The sequence below is a fragment of the Xenopus laevis genome, chromosome 5L (genome assembly GCF_017654675.1).
Source record: "Xenopus laevis strain J_2021 chromosome 5L, Xenopus_laevis_v10.1, whole genome shotgun sequence".
NCBI lineage: Eukaryota > Metazoa > Chordata > Amphibia > Anura > Pipidae > Xenopus > Xenopus laevis.
Genome location: NC_054379.1, coordinates 94,213,221 through 94,234,914, shown reverse-complemented (window position 1 = coordinate 94,234,914; position 21,694 = coordinate 94,213,221). Strand labels below are relative to the sequence as shown.

At 34.0% G+C, this 21,694-nt stretch overlaps 1 protein-coding gene across 1 annotated transcript in view; it reads left to right on the top strand.

Annotated features, from left to right (window-relative positions):
• The window catches only part of LOC108704151 (dynein heavy chain 5, axonemal), a 132,351-nt gene that overhangs the window by 42,234 nt on the left and 68,423 nt on the right, over window positions 1-21,694 (top strand). The window contains exons 25-42 of the mRNA XM_018240559.2: window positions 845-1,023; window positions 3,234-3,347; window positions 4,119-4,294; window positions 4,988-5,078; window positions 6,039-6,104; window positions 7,365-7,477; window positions 7,899-7,998; window positions 10,094-10,207; window positions 10,431-10,562; window positions 10,733-10,842; window positions 11,051-11,147; window positions 11,868-12,131; window positions 12,922-13,014; window positions 13,814-14,013; window positions 16,062-16,272; window positions 17,328-17,441; window positions 18,118-18,252; window positions 20,185-20,409. Coding sequence (XP_018096048.2) covers window positions 845-1,023; window positions 3,234-3,347; window positions 4,119-4,294; window positions 4,988-5,078; window positions 6,039-6,104; window positions 7,365-7,477; window positions 7,899-7,998; window positions 10,094-10,207; window positions 10,431-10,562; window positions 10,733-10,842; window positions 11,051-11,147; window positions 11,868-12,131; window positions 12,922-13,014; window positions 13,814-14,013; window positions 16,062-16,272; window positions 17,328-17,441; window positions 18,118-18,252; window positions 20,185-20,409 — 2,534 coding nt within the window. The remainder of the gene's footprint in view (window positions 1-844; window positions 1,024-3,233; window positions 3,348-4,118; window positions 4,295-4,987; window positions 5,079-6,038; window positions 6,105-7,364; window positions 7,478-7,898; window positions 7,999-10,093; window positions 10,208-10,430; window positions 10,563-10,732; window positions 10,843-11,050; window positions 11,148-11,867; window positions 12,132-12,921; window positions 13,015-13,813; window positions 14,014-16,061; window positions 16,273-17,327; window positions 17,442-18,117; window positions 18,253-20,184; window positions 20,410-21,694) is intronic.

The following is a 21,694-nucleotide window of genomic DNA, read 5'->3' as shown; positions in this document are numbered from 1 at the left end:
TGCTTTGTTATGGGCAACCTTGAACCCGAGTTGAGTTTTTTTATTGTGGAAAAAAGTTTCAAGCTGGCATTATTCCATTTATTTTCAATGAGGCTAAAAAGCTTCAAAGTTTTTAGACAGTATTCTTAAATAAATCCCGACTGTTCAAACTGTCAGAAAATATTTGTGCAATTATTTGCATTTGTGTTTTATTACACATTGAAAAAATGCAAACTTTATTCTTGATAAATCTGCCCCATAGAGTTTCTGCAGTTTATATATACAAGTCTTGGACAGGGAGGTTATTTTCTATATTCAGAGCTCTTATTATCACACTTTGTTATGTACCTTTTATTATAAGCAAATCTTGTGCATTATTTTCCTTCATCCAAAGTTTTAGAATGCTTTCACAAGTCAGTGCTTTAATAGATACATACTGTAGCAGTGATTGTGCCATGTCATTATAAAGTTGCCAATATGAAAAAACAGCACAGAGTAGTCTGTCGTTTCACTGTGGAGGCTGGATTACACTCTGATCAGCTTCTGTCTGTTAAATTCTTCCATTAAAATGTCATCATGTTCTGATTAAACCCCCCCCGCACTTTCATGGTTTGCCTATTTATTCCTGTTTTACAAGGACAAAGTTTCAACCCGTAATCCTTTCATGCTCAAGTTTATATTTTATATTAAGTTGTTTCACAAACAAACAGTCTCACCATATAGAAAAAGTCACTGTGCAGCAATTTAAATATTTAAATGTTAATATTTAGTTTTTGTTTGAAATGTGTTTTAAAAGCTGAAATTTATGAGCGAATTGTTTTTCAAAAAAAAATGTAACCTGGCTTAGCATCTTAATATTTCGCAGATGTAAAACCCGCTGTTCAGAAGCAAGTGTTTAATCTGAGCACTTATAACTTTTTATGGGCGGACGATATGTACAAACAAAGCAAAGAGTTCTTGGAGAATGACCCTGGGCTCCACATTGTTCACAAGGAAGTACAACGCTTTTTAGACCTTGAACAAGTAATTAAAGAATATCCAGAGGTAAATATTTATACTTGAGAAAGGAGCATCTACCGACATGACAACTTTAATACCTAGGGGGATTTTTCTCTAATACATTTTGGAGAAATTAGGCCTGTGAAATATGCATAATTTTATTGCTATGTCTTGTAGTATTTTAACATTAGTACATTTGCCTTACATGTAGGATTTCTGAATTACTTTTTGGAGGCCATTCCTGACTTACATCAGGAAGTTCTCATTGGAAGGGTTGCAGCGGCAACATTCTGTGGCGTACCAGCCAATATTTTGAAATTTCAGATGCCAGGGAAATCACAAATGGGGTAACCAACAACACATGCGACTTGTGTCTGCAGCGCAAGCCCTTGCAAGAGTTTTACTGCGGTGGTGCAACGTTTCGGGGCTCCACCCCTTAGTCAAGCCCCGAAACGTTGCGCCACTGCAGTAAAACTCTTGCAAGGGCTTGCCCTGCAGACACAGGTCTTGTGTGCTAGTGTGGTTAATTTCTATACAGTTCACTGGGAGGTTGCCGTATCCTCCTGAATATCTGCAAAACGGGTGTGCGAGTGTCCTCTTCAATTGAAGTAACCAACAACACACTCAGCATTGCCTTACAATCTTATATTTTTGAATAACTATGTTTCAGTAAATGTTGTTGGTAAAGCTACTCATCAAACCAGAATATATTATATATATATATATATATATATAATATTCATATTCAAACAGAATGGAATGCACAACCATTAGTATGCAGAAACCTGGGTGCTAGTCTGAGAAGTATGTAGACAAAATGCAGGGATTGACAGCACTCCAAGGAAATACATCAAGTCAATAATTCAAATGAAAGTGGAGATTTATTGGTGATCCAACGTTTTGGATCCGCACAGAAGCCTTCGTTCCCTGACTGCATATATATATGCAGTCCCACAGTACCAGCACTAAGACAGATGTTGCCAGTGGTGCACGATCAATAAATCGTATATAGTCTTATGAAGGATCAGCACACACTGTTCTGTAGTGAAGTAATAGTGTTTATTTTCAAACAAAATGTGTTTTGTTTGAAAATAAACACTATTACTTCACTACAGAACAGTGTGTGCTGATCCTTCATAAGACACTATATATATATATATATATATATATATATATATATATATATATATATATATATATATATATATATATATATATATATATATATATATATATATATATATATATATATATATATATATATATATATATATATATATATATATATATATATATATATATAATATATATATATATATATATATATATATATATATTGCTGATGCACACCAGAAATTTACTTTCTTTATTTAATCGACGTTTCGGTCCACGTCTGGGACCTTTATCAAGTCCCAGACATGGACCGAAACGTCGATTAAATAAAGAAAGTAAATTTTTAAAAGAAAAATCCTGGTGTGCATCAGCATTCTATTACTATACAAGCTGTCTTGTTTTGCACCCAGGTGTAAGCTTTTTCTAAGTGTGTGCTCAAGCCTTCATATATATATATATATATATGGTAGTAGAATCTGCAAGCAGCTGCAAAAACACATATACCGAAACAAGTAAAGTCAACTAGTAGGCATATACAGTGTATAAACATTTTTTTCTTTATGGGGTCATAAACCTTGCCTAAAACTTGGGCACATGAAACTATTTTTGATAATACAAGAAGAAATTTGCTTGGTATAATAATAATGCCTTTGGTATAATAAAGAAAAGATATAATTTTGTATTAGACACAGGAAAAGCTCATGCTCTCTTCTCTTGCATAAAGGGTCTCTGTCCCTGGAGAGCAAGCGGAAGTTTTATTAAGCAATGTTGCTTTAAGAATACAACATAGATGTCAGGCCTGGACTCGGAGTCAAAATAGGCCCTGCCATTCCAAGTACACAGATGCCCAAACAGCCTCCTACCAGCCCAAACAGCCCCCTACCAGCCCACTAAATGGTAACTTTCTATGGAACCATACAGCAGCCCTAGGCATTTGCCAGAACCCACAGATTGCCAGTCTGAGCCTGCAAGATGTTACGTCCAGCATTTTAAACTATTGATAATGATATATTATGCTAGATTTGTAGTTGTGTGTTTTGTTTAAGCAGCACTAATAGGATAACGTTTATTTACCCTGTATTTGAAGAAGTGCTGATCGTATTATTAACATGCATGCTATTATTGCTTTTTCAACCAATCAGGTTCTAGAATTAGGCTGCATCTGCCTCAACTACTCACTAATTAAAGAAACATTTAAAGGATTAACAGGAAGCTGGAAATCTCATTATGCAGCCATTTTACATCAGCATGCTAAGGTAAGGAATATTGACATTGTTTTTGCCATGCTATTCCCTCTTCCCAAACATGATTTTATTAGATCACTGAACATAAACAGTTTAGAAATACTGCTACATTCATCAATAAAACCATAAGACCTCAACAGTTCTTCCTGCTTTGCATCAAGACGTACATTAGGAATAATAATTTGTGCTTCAACTTTAGGCTGACACTTTCTCTCACCTTCATGAAACCAAAACACTGAGCAATATACAGAACACCAACAAAGTGGTTCCCCAGACTCACTAGTGTATTTACCGGCCATAGCCAAGCTTTAAGCTCCTCTTATGACTATGGTGGAACAGATGACCCAAAAATGAATTGCATTTAAATTTATATTTGTGTCATTTGAGTGTATTTTTGTTCTGGTCTCCTCAGCTAATGTGGCTGCAGTATTGAGCAACATCTGAAAAATACAAGCATAAGCTCCTTGATATGACTTTTTGAGGGAACATATAAAAATGTATTAATGGTAAAAAAAAATTAAATATTCAAATTGTCAAGTTGCCATTTAAGTCAAATGAAAGTGTATCTTCAGCATTCAAGACATTTTTTACACAATTTTTACAATATTTGTGTTTTTTTAGTCTCTTGGGAATAATGTGAATTTCATTTGCTTCAGTTTTGCTCACTTTGATTAACATTTTGCTGCAACTTTGATTGTTGCTATTAACCTACTTAAATGTTTTCTTATATTACCCTCCCTTCTGCACCTTAATTGGATTCTTTTTTGTGTACCGTGCTTACAGCAAAATCTGCAGAGCGTTGTACAATATCGGGAGACAGTGTGGAAGCAACTTACAGAGCCAGTACAAAGCCTGGAAGAATTAAATTCTTGCCTGACCCTTTTAGAAGACCTGCAGGATATGGAAAATATAATTGATGATTTATATCAACCTATAGAAATTATGTATGAGAAGCTTGAGTAAGTCTGCTGAGCAATTTTTGTCTTTAAATTCATATTTTACTGGACAACTACTTGTATCATACTTCACTAGGCCTATGCCATTTTAGATGTGTGCAGCCAGTGAACTATAGGTGCAAAGGCTCTTAGATGACACATATCTTAAAGCATTGATTTCCAAAATGTGGGGGTGGCTCCTGGCCTGGGGGGGGGAGCAGACTAAAGGCCAGTTTAGGTGATATGTAGGGAGAAAACCTATTTGCTCTCTTGGATACACTCGATAGTCCATCTTGGAGGTCAGTTAGGAAGTAAGACTGATACACTAAAAAAATCTATATCTGTAAGCTTCTTATGGGCTAAGGGGGCCCTGACCAAAGGCTGGCCCTCCAAGGGGCTTGAACTGAAAAAAAAAATTTACAAAAATGAAAAATTTGAGATTATGTCAAAAAGGGGGTATATTTCCCCTTTTCCGGTAATCCATAGTAATTAGACTGTGGGTCATAGTCCTTAATATCTGAAATTAGCACAATGTTCAAGTAAACATTCTATGTATACATATTCATGCAATATAATGACATTCCAATGTTTCCATCATAGATATTTATTCATTTATTCATTTATCCTGATTACATTTTTGGCATTCTGTGTGAAACAATATACATAATAGATAACTGCAATTGGTAAAAAATATATGGTTCATCTCAAAATATCTAGGACATACAAGCTACGGATACCAAGAGAAGAAATCACTGATGTAACAAACCTTAGAAATAAATGGACTGAGTTAATGAATCTAACTTATGTTGTAAGTAACATCTAGATTAATACCTATTATAAATAATTTTGGGCTATTACAGTTTTACTGGTGACATTTGAACCACAAAAATGGATTCAGTTTAAGTCAACATGTGTCTATCTAACACAAGGCTTCTTGATCTATAAGTAAGTATTAAAATATGGGTCCTCGTTCTGTATTTTTTTTTAATAAAATGAAATTTACTCCAACAAAAATAAAATAGTAGTAAAACCAAGGTTCAGTACATTAATTCTAAGATGAATTCTTGACACTCAGAAGAAGTTTAAAGGGAAACTCCGGTTTACAAACCAAAATTTGATATAGAGGCTTGTATAACAGAGAAACCCCTAATATATCCATCACAGTTACCTGTTTCTTCAAAAAGTATGAATAAATGCCATTGAAATGCCAGCTGAAATCCAGCTTTTTTTTCTGAATCATTTGAAATCCTGGCAGGGAAGGAGGGACTAAACACTGATGTTACAAATTGTAAAAACTTCTCCACAGCTTACAGACAGCATGCAGGAACTACATAACCCACAATGTATTGCACTGTGATGTTTCTTTCCATATTGAAATCACATGTGCAGGGAATTGTGGGGTTTGGAGGATGCAGGCTAAGGACAGCTGGTTGTTGATATAAAGTAACAGTAGTCAGCCAGCTCAGCAAAGTAGTCCGAAAGATCAGCAGGAGAACAGGGGGCTAGGCTTAGGGAACTGTACTAAGCCATTAAAAATCACGGAAAGTCTGCATATTTTTTTAATTGATTTATATTGCAAAGTTGCTTGAAATTATGTTTACTTTTCAAAAAGCTTAAGTTATGTTTGTGTGGAGTTCCCCTTTAAGAAACATAAACACAGCAGTACGGTGTTTGACTTCACAGGGAAACTGTATGTATTAATTCTATAGCAATTATATATAAACATAGTCATTGTTTATATAATTTGTCTATCTATTTTTTTGCGTAGGTTAAGGAAAATTTGCTAAAGGAAAAGCAAGATGTATTTAAACAAGAACTTGACAAACAAGTTAAGGTAAAAATATGTTTACGTTTGAAATGTACACATATCTTGAAAATTTAAAGACAGTTGCTGTCGCGGTGCTTGTATTATCTGTATAAAGAGGTCCTTCATATTATAAGATCAAAGATGTTACTGTTGCATTAAGCTAGGATATGGAAACTAGTGAAGGGTTATTGTGACCTGTTTATTTTCGTCAATTTTGTTAAAAACATGCCAGAACGATTGGGCTTATTTATCAGAGGTTAAATGTTAGTTATGTGAGCTTTTTTAAACCTCGAATGAACTTGAATGAACTCACTGAACTCGATTGGTATCTAATTTATGAAAAAACTTGAATGGAAAAAACTTGAATTGATCAAAACCCTCAGAAAAAAACTTGGACATCATGAAGCTATTAACATCTTCAAATGGTTCAAGGGACCTCTGCCATTGACTTCTACATGACCTTGACAGGTTTTAGATGGTGTATTTTCGGATTAAAGCTATTTCAAGGGTCAGGGTATAATAAATCTCGAAAAATTTTAGTTTCTTATTTAAATTCAAAAAATGTAAGTTTATTTTTAAATTTGAAAAATACTGTCGATTTTCGACTCAAAAAATAACCTTGGAAACTCGTCTTCATAAAAATTTTAAGATCCTAATTCACCAGTATTAGAAACATTAGACATTCCATGATATTATAAACTGTAGTATGACATCTTTAGCTCAAGTAAATATTCACTACTTTCTACAAGAAAATCAGATGCATTAAGGTTTGGACTTTAAGGGGGTTATTTACTAAACCTTAAATTTTTCTGGTCGGGCTTTTTGGGGCAAAAACTCTAATAAATCTAGTAAAAAACTAAAAATTTTACTCTGATGCTGAAAAATGCCAGAACCAAAAACTCCGGCATCTCAGACCTGTCGAGGTCCTTTATAAGTCAATGGGAGAGGCACCTATCTCAATTTGAAGTTGTTGTGGTCTGCACTGGGTTTAAGCATGAAAATCTGACTTTTTAGAGTTTTCTGGCAAAAAAAGTGATTTGGGAAAAAAGTCTGAACAATTTCAAGTTTTCGCTCAATTTTATCGAGTTTTTCCACTATCCAATTAAGCTGGGATATTTTATTAATAAATAAGGCCATATCAAGCATGGTAATTTGGTTGTGGTTTTTTAAAATAAAATATGACATAAAATCAGATTTTAGTAAATTTTTCAAGATTTTAACATTCAGATTTTGATAAATAGACACCTTTATATTGATATCCTCACAAAAATGTATATTTCCTTACAGAGCTTTATGGTGGAAGTCATTCAGTTTCGAAACAGTTTTGATACACAAGGGCCCGCGGCCCCAGGTGTGAAGCCTGAAGAAGCTGTAGCTCGGCTGCATAATTTTAAAGAGAAGTAAGTAGGTGTTGATGGATTCTGTATGGCAATGGAAGCCAACTGTATGCTAGTAAAACTTGACTGCCCACTGTAACCTTACATGAAGTAATTTAATTGAGTGAAGCTTTATGTGTGAGAATGAGAACCCTTGTTTAAATGCTGTTCACGGGGGAGACTTTAGGATTATCAAGATTGTTCGGAATGCTCACCCACTGACATCCCTCTGATCCCCACCCCAAAGCCCCCCAAGGCTAGGATCATCTGAAGACATGTTAAAAAAACTTTTCTCTACTGACCCTTTAGTAAAACACTCATCATCAACTTTCTGCTTTCATTGACTATAAATTGAAAAAAACGCAATTTTATTTTCAGGTGTGTGCATTATTTATTGTGCTATACAACAACATTGCAAAGCTAAACAGTATGACTCTCTTTTCAGATACCAGGAATACCATGCCAAGAGGAATACACTGAACTCAGTGCAAAAGCTTTTTAATATTGTTCCAAAGCAATTCCCAGAATTGGACAGGACAGGAAAGGTATATCTATATGTGTAATGATGTTAGCATTACTCCCACATCTGGTTATAAAATAATACGTACTTTCCTTTAATGGTCCTTTGGAATGCAAGAATTTGTTCTCAGTCTAATGTAGCCACATTAGTTTATAACATTTACCCCCATATGTAATAAAGGCAATAAGTTTGTCCAGGGGCAGTACCCAAAGAAACCAATAATATGTTTGCTTTTAAACAAATGACCAGTAAATTCTACCTGCTAATTGGTTGCTATGGGTTACTGTCTTTTATTACATAACCCCTGTGGTGCTTTTTGCTACCATTCTTCACAGCTCTATAATTTTACAATTTATTTGTGATTAGTGACATTAGGGGGTTTATTTACCAACATTTGGATTTTTTTCACAAATCATATTTTTGTCTAAAAATGTGTGTTTTTTTAATCTCTCTAAAACTGCACTGATCCTTTTGAACATTTTTTTAGTCATTTTGACTTTAGTTTATCAGGGGAATATAATAAAAGTCTGTAACGGAAAAAATATTTGCAATGCAAAAAGTTATGCCTCTTTGCGAACAAATTTTCCTTTGTGTGAATTTAAAATCGCTTTTAAGGACCCGGAAACAGTTTGGTGACCACTTCCCAAGTTTGCGAATTTTATATTTTGCGCCAATGTAATAAAAGTTCTTCCTGAAAAAATCATTATGTTTGCTTCAAAAGATTATGACACCTTCAAGCACTTCTTAAGAATGCACAATTAAAATTCTCAATGCAATAACAGTTTAAGAAACAATATTAACTTGCGAGATGTGGATTTTTATTCTTATTGGTGCATATCGCATTGCTCTTTGCGACATTTATTACATTCGCCCGTTAGACTTTTAGAAATACTAATATTTTTTATGGATTATTCAGGACTTTTTTTCATTTGTACTTTTTATATTCAGATATTTTAATAACTTTCATGGCATTTGTGGTTTTAGAGAAAATGAGGTGTCAAAAAACTCTAATACCACAAAAAAATTGCCTTTAATAAATGGAACTCACCAACTGATTGTTATGCATAAAGGGCAGTATGTAATAAAAGACGTAAATGGATTGACAAGGAGTTCAGATGTAGGGGTTTTGATTCTGACACCTCCAGATCCAAAGTTTAAGGGGGTTATTAACTAAACTTCGAATTTTTCTGGTTGGGCCTTTTGGGGCAAAAACTCAAATTTTTCATGGAAAAAAACCCTTGAAGTTTTTGAGATTTATTATACTCTGATGCTGGAAAAAGCCAGAATCCTAAAATCCAGCATCTCAGACAGGAGGTACCTATCTCAATTTGATGTTTTTGTGGTCTGTGCTGGGTTTAGCCCACAAAATCCTACTTTTTTGGGGTTTTCAGGCCAAAACTCTAAAAATTTGAGTGATTCATGAAAAAAGCCTGAAAAATTCAGGTTTTCACTATATTTTATTGAGTGTTCTGATTGAATCAAGTTTTTTTTATTAATAAATAATCTAAAATCGGGCAAGGGCGTTTGGTTGTATTTTTTTTAATAAAATATGAGATAAACATGGATTTGTGTAAATAACCCTAAAACATGTCCGTTCCAGATTCTATGGGGCACATTTACTAAAATGTAAATTTTCTCCGCATCTGACTTCTAACATCTAACTACAAAAGTTTACCTGAGTTCAGCAGGTCACACCACATCATATATTTACTAAAAGTCGAAACTACACTTTTTTTTAAGACAAATGTGGTGAATTTTCTCTGTAAAATTTCACCATTATATTAGATGTGAATTTATGCCAATACATAAGAAAATGAAAAGAGAATTTTCACCCCTGCGAAATTAGTTCTCCAAAAAGTCTTCACTTAGTAAATCTTTATTTTTGCAACTACTCAAAATTTTCACTTTCACTCTTTAGTAAATATGCCCTTTTATCGCTTTGGTTCCCTCAGACCCAGAGCATAAATATGTTAAGCACTTTAATTACTTAAAATTTTAAATAATGAGTATAAACAATACATTCTTATTTTCCATTAATATGTTTTCATCTGTACACTGACAAAGAAAATACAGATTAATATAAAAATTATTTATAAATTTTGTGTTAATTGTAATTTTAGGACCTACAGCTCCTGGGAACTCTTTACATCCTCTTTCAAAAATTCATTTCCTTTGACCAAAGATTTCGGAATACTCTATGGGGAGAGGTAGACCTCACCCTTTGTAATCAAGAGGTATGATTATTTTTTTATACTGTAATTTACATTTTTTTTTAAATAAAAAGAAATTTAAGTTGCTCACAGCTTGTAACAAAAGATACATAATTAGTGAGTTGTGCAAATGTCTTTGAATCTGTGACTCCAATGTTCCTTTGTAAACTGCACATTAAACACCTTCAGGCTTTAGAAACACAGAAAATTATAAACTTCTCAATAACTACTTTTTGTACCTTGGAAGATTGAGCAGTACTGTTCAGAGTGCTTGATTTGGAATGAAAAACTGAAGGACTGGGATGCATACACTGAAATGGCACGAGCAATAAAATTCTATGAGGACATATTCCCACTTCTACATGAACTGAAATCCAAGGTATTTAAATATATTTTATATATATATAGAAAAGAAAGATAGAATACAAACATATTGGGTTGTAGACTATGTACAGGTATATGTACTGTTCAGTACAAAGATATTTTTGTTTGATAAATGGTATGGTTGACACACACATTACTCATATACAATGACCATTGTTTTGTAAGGAAATTCGGAATCGTCACTGGTTGCAAGTAATGTCTATAACTGGAAGTTCTTTTCCTCTTGAAGCCAATGTCTTCAAAGTTTCTCATCTTCTGGACATCGGACTACTGAAGTAAGTTTCCGTTTCATGGGATAAAATGCAACAGACCCACTTAAACTGATAGTTATGATTAGGAGCTCTATTGAAATTATCTGCAATTGTTAAGTGTATAAATATTGCTAACCCTTTTAATGTAATTCACTACCTTGAAAATAAAGCTAAAGTCGCTTTTAAAGAATACACCAAAGCATCGCCTAAATGTATTGCTACTTTACTGCAGACTCAAGGACCAGTTAATTTCTATAGCAAAGGCTGCAAAGAAAGAAATGGATCTTGAAATTAAAATGAGAAAAGTAGAAGAAGAATGGACTGAACAGGTATGTAATAAAACATGTTATAGTCACAATAGAATACAGAATAAATAAATACAGAATAAATATCTTAAATTCTAGATGTTGTTTTTACTAAAAAACTGTTTCAATAAATGGTGTACATATTAATATTATATTTCCTAATGTAAAACGACCTTATTAGAGAACAAATATTATATAAATCTTTTCTATTATCATTTGAAAAGAGCTGAAAATACTCCTTGCTTGTTTGCATATAGTTACAAGTAGTGATGCCAAAATGTTACAGTGAAATTCGCGATACAGTGAAAAATTTGTGAAACACATTGAAGTCAATGGGCATCAAAATAATTTTGACACGTGTCAATTTTGATGCAACCGACAATTTTTATACATACGACTATTTGCTCCCAATTCATTAAAGTCAATGGGCATCTGAATAATTTTGACACACAACAGTTTTTATGTGCACAAACTTTCTTGCACGCAACAATTTCGGCACGCAGCAATTTTTTTTGATGCATCGGATTTTCTGGCCGTGAATTGCCGCCGCAGTTTGGCAGATTTATTTGCTTTTTTTGTGGTTTAACATGGAAATTCGCCGCAAATTTGTGTCTTGCTAGTTACAAGCAACCAGTGCAGTGGAATTCAACATGTTCCAGTACAAAAAAAGATTAATTCCCACACAAAGCCATCATTTTCTTCCATAACCCTGGGTGTTAATTTAATATTGTTCATTTTTTACAGGTGCTTAGCTTTAAGCCATACAAAAACAGGGGGCCTATATCCTTGGTGAAAGAGGATTCTCTCCTTTTGCTTGAGGAACTAGAAGATGCTCATGTGCTTCTTGCCCAGATGCTAGAATCAAAGGAAATTGACCCGCTAAGAGAAGAAGCAATGATATGGGCGGAGAAGTTGAAGCGAGTGCATGATGTGCTTGACCTATGGATAGAAGTACAAGAGCTATGGCAGCATCTTGAGGAGATATTTAATAATTCTGCAATAATTAAGGTTCTTCATTTTTTTCTCTTCAAAGCATATAGAGGTTTCACTTTTAACAATGTTTTTTTTCTTGCTGCCCCTACATAAAATAAAGGAGCAGGGGTAAAGCATTTACATTTTTAGTGCTGTTCCAAAAAACAGAGGCAACAGTTGTCCTTAGTATCATATTTTGCTTCAGTCTGAAGAGGATGATTAGCGTGTGATTAGCGCCGGTGTTTTTGCATTCGCAGAGTGAGTGAAGGCGTTTGGGGAGATTGGTGGCCGCAAAAACGAGGCGATTAGTCACCAGGCGACCAAATCTCCCCAAAACGCCCCTTATAGGTATTTTGTGTGTTCCATTCAACTATCTACTTCACAATAGATTCTGTACACTGACAATCACTTCAAAGCAATCCATATCTATGCTGGATCTCCATAGATGGTTCTCTTATACATGAGTAGTAACAAGGCAGTACTGCAGACAGAACACTTAAAAATGCAGAATTGTTCATGATGGTGCAACACTTATATTCCTTTTAAAGCCTACTATGCTATCATTTCTTCACTGCATTCATTGGGCAATAAATTATTGATTTTAATACATCAGTTAATGGATAATGCATTTTAGTGACACAGAGCTGAACAAGTTGCCAAGCAACTATAAACTATAAATTTCCCATATATTTCAATACCTCAACAAATGGTGTAATTCATTATGCACCTGTATATTTCTAAAATGTATTACAGTGTAAATATTTCCTGTGCATCACTTTATACTGATACCTAAATTATTATGGTTATTTTCATCCTCAATTATTAGGAACTCCCTATTGAGGCAAGAAAATTTGCAAAGGTTGACAGAAGTTGGACTCTTATGATGCGTTCCGCATACAAGATAAAAAATGTCTTACAGGTAACTTGGAACTTTCATTATATTCAGTAAACATTTTTTGGATAGTGCACATATTTATACCAAATAAATTATAAAGTCAATACAGAGATATCAAAATGCTTTCTGAATTTGGCCTTCTCTACAGACATGACCATGATTATCCAGTCTCGCCCTAGCTAGAGGTCTTAGAAAGGTTATAGCTAGAGACTACAACATGCTAAATAAGCCCGTGTCTAGCTAGAAATGGCATGCAGTTGATTTTCTGTAGCTGAATATATTACCAGGTTAGCACATTTTTGCTATAACTAGAACTACTAATTTCCTGTGTAAATGAATATATCATTAGGCTAACTCCATTTTACTAACAAGAGATATGATTAGGCTTTTTTGGCTATCTAGAATTATCACTATGCTTAGTCAATATGACTTTCAGTTAAGGAGGCCATAGATGTTACGAACTTTCCTGGAAAAGATCTTTCCAGGAAAGATTGTTAGTTTCAATACACATGTGTAGAGCTGAAGCGTCAGATATACTGGTAGAAACAATAGAATTCTACTTGTATCTGATGATTCAGCACTAACAGTGGCCGATGTTCAGTTGGACATCTATTAGTATTGACTAGCATGCAGTGAAGAAGGACCAAGTAATTATTTGCCTGTATTTAGATTTTATTTACAGTAGATTCATATATACCAGTAGTATATATGAATCTAAATAAAGAAGATAATTGAGTCCAGTGATAAATAGATCTGTACATAGCAAAATAAGAATTGCACTAAAAATACTCCAGTTTTAAATCTCTTATGTGTTTATGTGTAGTGTTGTTGCACAGGAGATGTTCCCAAGGAAGTCCTTCTGAGACATATCTACCAAGAGCTCGAGATCTGTTTTTGCTCGCTGAACTCCTACCTTGGCAGAATGAGAGAGACTTTTTCACGTTTCTATTTCATGTCAGATTTGGCTCTCATCTCTGTGCTCAGCCGCCCCTGTGATATCCAATATCTCCAGCATCATCTAAGGTACCATATGTTCACGAAAAATGCAGATGGTTAAATTTCAATGATGCGTGCAAGAAAAATAATCATAATTGTTTACAAAGCTGAGCAAATCAATATGCTTATAACTGTAGCTTGATATAACATAAGTACACAATTTCATTTTTGTTATATTAATGAATAACAGAGCAGGTCACTAGTGCAAAAAATACAAACTACTGCAACTAACTGGAATGCATGGCAATGTATTAAAATGGTAAAAAAAGGAGTACATGAAATATTAACTTATCTTAAATTGAATTTAATTATTGATTAATGAAAGCTTTTGAGTATTTGCTGACTTCTTTTATGAAAGAAATCTTAAAAACCTTCAGTAACGTATTATCGAATTTGATTATTATAAAATAACTCAATAATAGATTTATCAATTTTGGAATTTGAGGGGGGGGAACATCGTTGCTGAAAAAAAACAAAACTCTGGCGTTTTTTATGCAGACATGTTTTTTATTCTGAAGCACTAGCATATTTAAAAAAAATACTTGGACAGCATTTTGTTGTTAGTGCATTGTTCCAGTGTAAAAATCTCAATTATTTTAATAAACTGGGAAAAAGATAAAGTTTCTTGAAATCTTCAATGGCAATCCCTATTGACTTCTATAGCAACTCAGCAGCTTTTACTCATCTTGTTGTTGTAATGGGAATTTTTATTTTAGCTTTTTCTCAAAAAAATATGCAGCTATTTAAGCTTTAAAAAATATTTGCATGTTTTTTCTCTCTCGTCGCGTTTCTCAAATAAAAAAACCCCACAATCTAGAACTTTGATAAATCTGCTCCATAGTGAGCACAGTAACTAATCTGTAACCCTAAAGGCTGTAGAAGGCTTTTATATGCCAAAATGTGGATTTATGCTTTGTACAAACAATAACTTTAATCATATTGTTTTATAGTATCTCTGTACTAGATATGGAAATGAATTGTCCCTTGCTAAATGTATAATAAGTGCATAACTTAATTGTTAACCACCCAAATCCAGCTAGTCAGACTCCCCAATTACATCTGACAATGTCACCTTGTACTTCTAGGCTGCTCCCCACACTAGCGCTTTGTAAACAGATTATAGGAAGGACATAAGAAAATGTGTAGCAGTATAAGACAGGCTAAATTTGTAACAACTTCATATGAGTAAGGAGAAAAAGAAAAGGAAATTAGGTATACGCTCACCATTGTCTATTAGAGAAGTATGAAAGCACGGTGGCCCTTATATGAAGTGTAACTTTTTGATACTGACAAGGAATTGCAGAAATAGGAAAAAGTTTTCACTGTTCCAGATGCAGCTCTTTATATCAGCTGCTTAAAATTGTATTCATATAATTACATTTCCATCTGCACCACTTTATTTATCCAGTTCAGCATGTAATGCATCTCTGTATATATATCTATTATACTTTTTTTCTGGAAGTCATTAATATGATTTTCAAAGAACTGTAATAAAATATAAGTGCTGTAGGGTTTTTGCTTTGTATAAAAATATGAAAGCATGCAACAGGTTTCAGGTTTTCAGGTCACAGAAAGTGGTTTGTGCAGCTTTTAGCTGGCCAAATCCTGCCAAACTAAGAAGTGAAATATGTACTATTAGTCATAAATGTCAGGCTTCCTGCACATGCCCAGAATTTATAAAGAACCAACATTGTACTTGTAAGTTCAGCTGAATTTACATTTATTAGAATGCAGGAAAATGCAATGCAATGTTTTGGGTTGGATAAGGTTTATTTCATAGTTTCGCCCCAAACGGACTGCAATGATCACCCTGCCTCATGAACAATTATTCGAAGAGGTTAAAATACAGTTAATTTACTTTATTTTGTACATTGTAATGCTTTTGTTTAATGTTTTGCTATTAAACATAAAAAGTAAGACAGTAAGAGAATTAAGAAAGGAACAGGAGGGAAGAAAGTTAGACTGATAAAGTCAAGGAAGTAGTAGAGCAGTCAAAAGCACAACAAAAACAGTTTCTAACCAAGACGTATTTACAATAATTGATGAATTTATTAATATGAAACCTTTTTACTAAGGTCACTTTTTGGTGGGGTTTCATCTATTGAAGTGGAGGAGCTGGAAGATGAGGAAAGTGAAAACACTGAAGAGGAACAGGTTGAATTTTCAGGTCCCATACCTGATTTCTTGAGTGTTCGATCTGGAAATGAAGGCTGGCTTTCTGTAGGTCAAAGAAGTACAACTCTTGTCACAGATACTGAAAGTATTTTTCAAAGATCTCTTAAATCTGTAAGTAATATGTTTCCACAGAAGTATCATGATGGAAATGTTATTAAATGTCATTTTCATTTCTTGCTACAACCCAACTTATCTTTTCTACTATAATCACATTTGTTGTTGCCCATCTATTGTAGACTATTGCAATAGACATCATGTGTTTTTCAATCTGTCTTCTCCGGATGTTGTAGTACTAGCACAACCACAATTAAATATTCTTTGACTAAGTCAGTACATTTTAACCCTGGATTTCAATTTAAATGGTGATGTAACAGCTGGGTTTCCAAGGTCAAGAAATTGCATGTGTGCAAATTAATGTGGAAAGGGAATTTATATAGGTCATCCTATATTGACCTCAAGCTTTCTAAAGGTTTACTTTAAGGGGCAGATTCATTAAGGGTCGAATTTCGAAGTTAAAAATACTTCGAAATTCGACCCTCGAATTGAAATCCTTCGACTTCGAATATCGAAGTCGAAGGATTTAGCACTAAACGTTCGATTGGATTCGATTGGATTTTAATCCAACGATCGAAGGAAAATCCTTCGATCAAAAAAAGGTTAGCAAACCTATGGGGACCTTCCCCATAGGCTAACATTGACTTCGGTAGGTTTTATCTGCCGAAGTAGGGGGTCGAAGTTTTTTTTTAAAGGGAAAGTACTTAGACTGGTCGAATAGTCAAACGATTTTTCGTTCGATTCGTTCGATTTAGTTCGAATTCGAACGAATTTAACCAATTCAATGGTCGAAGTACCCAAAAAATACTTCGAAATTCGAATTTTTTTCATTCGAATCCTTCACTCGAGCTTAGTGAATCGGCCCCTAAATGTTGTTTGCATTCCCTCTGCCTATTATTATGATCAGATGCAATCTGCAATCTGCATTCCATCAATGATCCTCCCTTAGCTTAGCCTTTATTGTCTTTTATGGTCTCACATACCAAACTGATGCCATTTTGAAAACATCTCCATCTGCCTTCTGTTAATTCCTCCTTTACAAAGCTTTATGTACTTTATTTTAGGAACTTACAATTCTATTTTACCCTAAAATTATAATGGTTTTTCTACAGGGAGGCGTATCATATGAAAGAAACCCAACAGTTCTACACAAAGAACCTAAAAAGCTCATGAATGCCTTAGCTGTAACAGCAACTGAGGGGGAAACTCTTACGTTAAATGAACAGGTATATTGCCCTAAATAGATTGCTTTCCTTGACTAATTTTAAAAAATGTAAGTTTTTTTTTCTTCTATTAAAATGTGTTTCACTTAAACAATTTCAAAACCATTCTAGTGACATATTTTCATTTTGAATGTCTATAGAAGACACCTATTATGTCAAAATAGCTCCATGGTACATGACATACAAGTTTTCAGTTGTGTTCAACTCTGCTTATATTCTACTACCACAATGCATTATGGGATGATGTACTTTAGACCTGACAGTCATAAGCTCCTTCATTTTTTCTTCCTGGTATTAGGGAGGACCTACAGTTCACTGCTACGTTATTGCAACAGCCATTTTAGATTTTAAATCTAGTTTATATGGTTCATTTTAATGTTTAAATATTTAATGTTGCTCATATTATATGTACTTTTAGAATTACTAACTGATCGTATTAACTATTGATTGTTAAATGACAGCAGAGTCAGGCTTATCATCTCATACATTTTAAATGGTCATTTCCTGCTGTTGTTCCACTTTGTATCTCCTGCCTAATCAATATTTATTTAGAGTTCTGTGTGTTCTGTTTATATGAAAGATGATTTGTGGCTGGTTTTCCAGCTTTTTAATTTGTTCATATGTATTGCTGTAAGTAATCCTGAAAGGTAAATATCCATTATGTTGTGTACACTTGTAGATCGCCATTGGGTCTGGTGTAGGAGTATGGCTCAGTAAGCTTCAGAGCACACTGCGTATGTCATTAAGTGACAAAATCTATCAAGTGGTCAATGACATCAATCAAGGAATGACTATTGAAGAATGGACAGAGAAGGTACCTCATATGATTCCTAATGGAAGGATTAATGACATTAAATGCACATCTGTCATACATGACTGCAAAGCCTGCTTGTATAAATGTAGTTTTCTCAATTGAAGCTAAAGATGCACTGAATCCACTATTTTAGGAGTTGGCTTATTTCTGAATCCTTTGTGAAAGATTCAGCAGAATAGAGAACTGAATCTGAACCCTAATTTGCATATGTAAATTAGGGAAACAAGGGAGTAAGAGAAGCATGCGCACAGCACATGATTAAAATTTTTTTAACTTCCTTGTTTGTGTGATGAAAGTCACATGATTTTATTTTAGTCAGATTCGGTAAGGCTAGGCATTTGGATTCCGCCAAATCCGAATCCTGCAGAAAAAGGCCGAATCACAAACCGAATCCTGGATTTGGTACATCCCTAATCGAAGCCAATTTCAGCAACATTCATTCCACACTTTTATGCATGTAAATGTAAAGAGAAAGAAAGTTGTATGCACACAATAAGCCTCGCCATCATGCTGTACTATGTAGCAACGTCCAATATATTGTGTGTGTGTATATATATATATATATATATATATATATATATATATATATATATATATATATATATATAATCCCCAGAAATCCCAGCACTCACGACAAATGTTCACTCAGGGCCTGGGTGCAAGCCTCGCAGCACTGCATACAATCCTCCTCCAAAGAAGCCGCACGACTCCATCTTTGACAAAGGCTGGTGTGGCAGCCGAAACGTTAGTGTGTCTTAATAAATTCATCACTTTATTATAAGTCCTGAGTCGTGCGGCTTCTTTGGAGGAGGATTATATATATATATATATAGATATAGATATAGATATAGATATAGATATAGATATATATATAGATATATATATATATAGATATATATATATATAGATATATATATATATATATAGATATATATATATAGATAGATATATATATATAGATATATATATATAGATATATATATATAGATATATATATATATATATAGATATATATATAGATATATATATATATATATATATATATATATAGATATATATATATATAGATATATATATATATAGATATATATATATATATATATATATATATATATATATATATATATATATATATATAGATATATATATATATATATATATATATATATATATATATATATATATATATATATATATATATATATATATATATATATACACTTCCAAATGAGTATCTGCACTCCAATGCAAATAGCTTTCAGCAAAGGGAGGGGTGCACCGTAATTATGTATCCTCCAATTATTCTCAGACCAGCACTCCCAATTTTAAAAATCAATCATTTTATTTTACATCGTATCAATGCCCGACATTTCGGTCCCTGTTGGGACCTTTTCAAGCATCCAGATGGTGCAGATCAATACCTTACTTCAACACATCTGATGGTTCCTAAGTTTAAAATATGTAGGTTTATAATACTTTTTTTCTTAAAGCAACATTCATTGCAATGACTTGGCTGGATGTAAGGAGGATCTGGAATGCACCTATTAAAAGCTCACTTTTAGTATCTGTATATTTTACAACAGAGTTATAATATTTGTTATAATACACACGTTTCATATATAAATATTTTAACACAGACTATGTCAGGATCCATTTTAATATGATAGGATTGAAGATAATGGTTCACCACAAGAATCAGTTTGCGAGACAGTGTGAGTCAATAGGTGGGATTACTGTCAAGATTATGTATGAATACTGGCAAGCACTCCGATTAGCCATTAATATAATTTAATTAAATTATTTATAATAACTGACATATATTGACTACCTATGCAAACTTTGGTGTTTATTGAAAGGTGTGAATGTACAACTAGAGGTTTTTAAAAAAACATTCTATTTGCATACATTTGATTACATTTTTTTTCACAACAGTACCCAACCCAAGTTGCCGTTCTTGGCTTGTTTTACTTATGGACATGGGACTGCGAAAGCACTATTACTGAAATGAAACAGGATCGCAAAGCTTTGTCTCGTGCCCTTAAGAAGTATTCTGGAATGGTCACCAGATTGTCCAGTGTCACATCAAAAGGGCACTGGAAAAATACAGAAGAGACAATTTCTCTTTGCGAGAGAATGAAGCTAGAAAATATAATAATGGTATGTAACCTTACCTACTACTAGATCCTTATTTTAACAAGCAATGCTTAGTATAGAAATAAATATAAAGACAACCCCCCCCCCCACAAACACACACTGGTTAGTCATTTTGTACAGCCAATGCTAAGATACCACATCACAAAAGATACATTTCCAACATCACTATCCCCACACTCCTCCTCCTCATTTTTTGAATTACAGCCTCCACCAGCTTCTAATATCCAAACTTACTGGTCATTTATAAATACTTTGCAAATTTGCACATGGACAGTAACTCATGGCAACCAATTTTCCCAGTGGAAACTCTGCATTTTTGGTAAAAAAAAACAATGAATGGTCAGAAATTGCACCTTGTCCACTGCACTTGTGTTCAGAAATAACCCCTATGTCATGCTTAGAAAAAAGTTGTTAGTATACCCATTACTCTAAAATCAAACATTAGAAATTCATGAAGAATGACATCATATTTAGGAACTGTAAGATGACTTTCTGTAACATATGGTATTGCAAAACCCAGAACAAACCCCAAGGTCCTGGTCTCGGCTCACGCTTTTGCCTCTAATAACCACCTTTGATTTGGGAGGAGCCCTCTGCTACTCGGACGGCGCCAGGTCTTAAAGTGAGAGGACCAAGGGGCGAGTTCTGGGCAGGCAAGGGAACTGAAATGTATACAGGAAGGACAAGGAACAGAGATCGTAATCAGGGAACAGGCCAAGTCAGTACCAATCAGTACAGGATCAGGAACCAGGAGCGTAGTCAGGCTAAACAGGCCAGGGTCAAAACCAATCATAACATGGTACAGAGTCGGGATCCAGTAGAATCGCCACAAACAGGCAAGGGTTGGTTCAGGCAGTGATACAGCAAAGGTCAAAAACAGGCAAGGGTCAGGAACAGATAATCAGACATGACTCACACCCAGGAACTATCAGGAAATAGACCTACATTGGGCTATGAGTCAGTGCAGAGTAGGGGGTTTTATAGCCAGACTAATGGCTTACACAGATCACCTGTAGTCAGATTGGCAACAAGTGAAACAAGCCATGCCTACTTGCAATGACAAGGAAAGCAATAGGAGCGGACAGACAGCTCAGAAACACCAGGTCCCTGATTCAACTCCAGGCAGGATGTTACACTTTTATTATTTCATTAACGTTTCACATCATATCATATAATATGAAAGTTATCATTTTGAGAACAGTGAGCTGTTCAGGTGTGGCTCTAATTAGTGCTCATGGATACTTATGAAAGGGCATTGATCAGTGATTAATTGCATAATATTCCATAG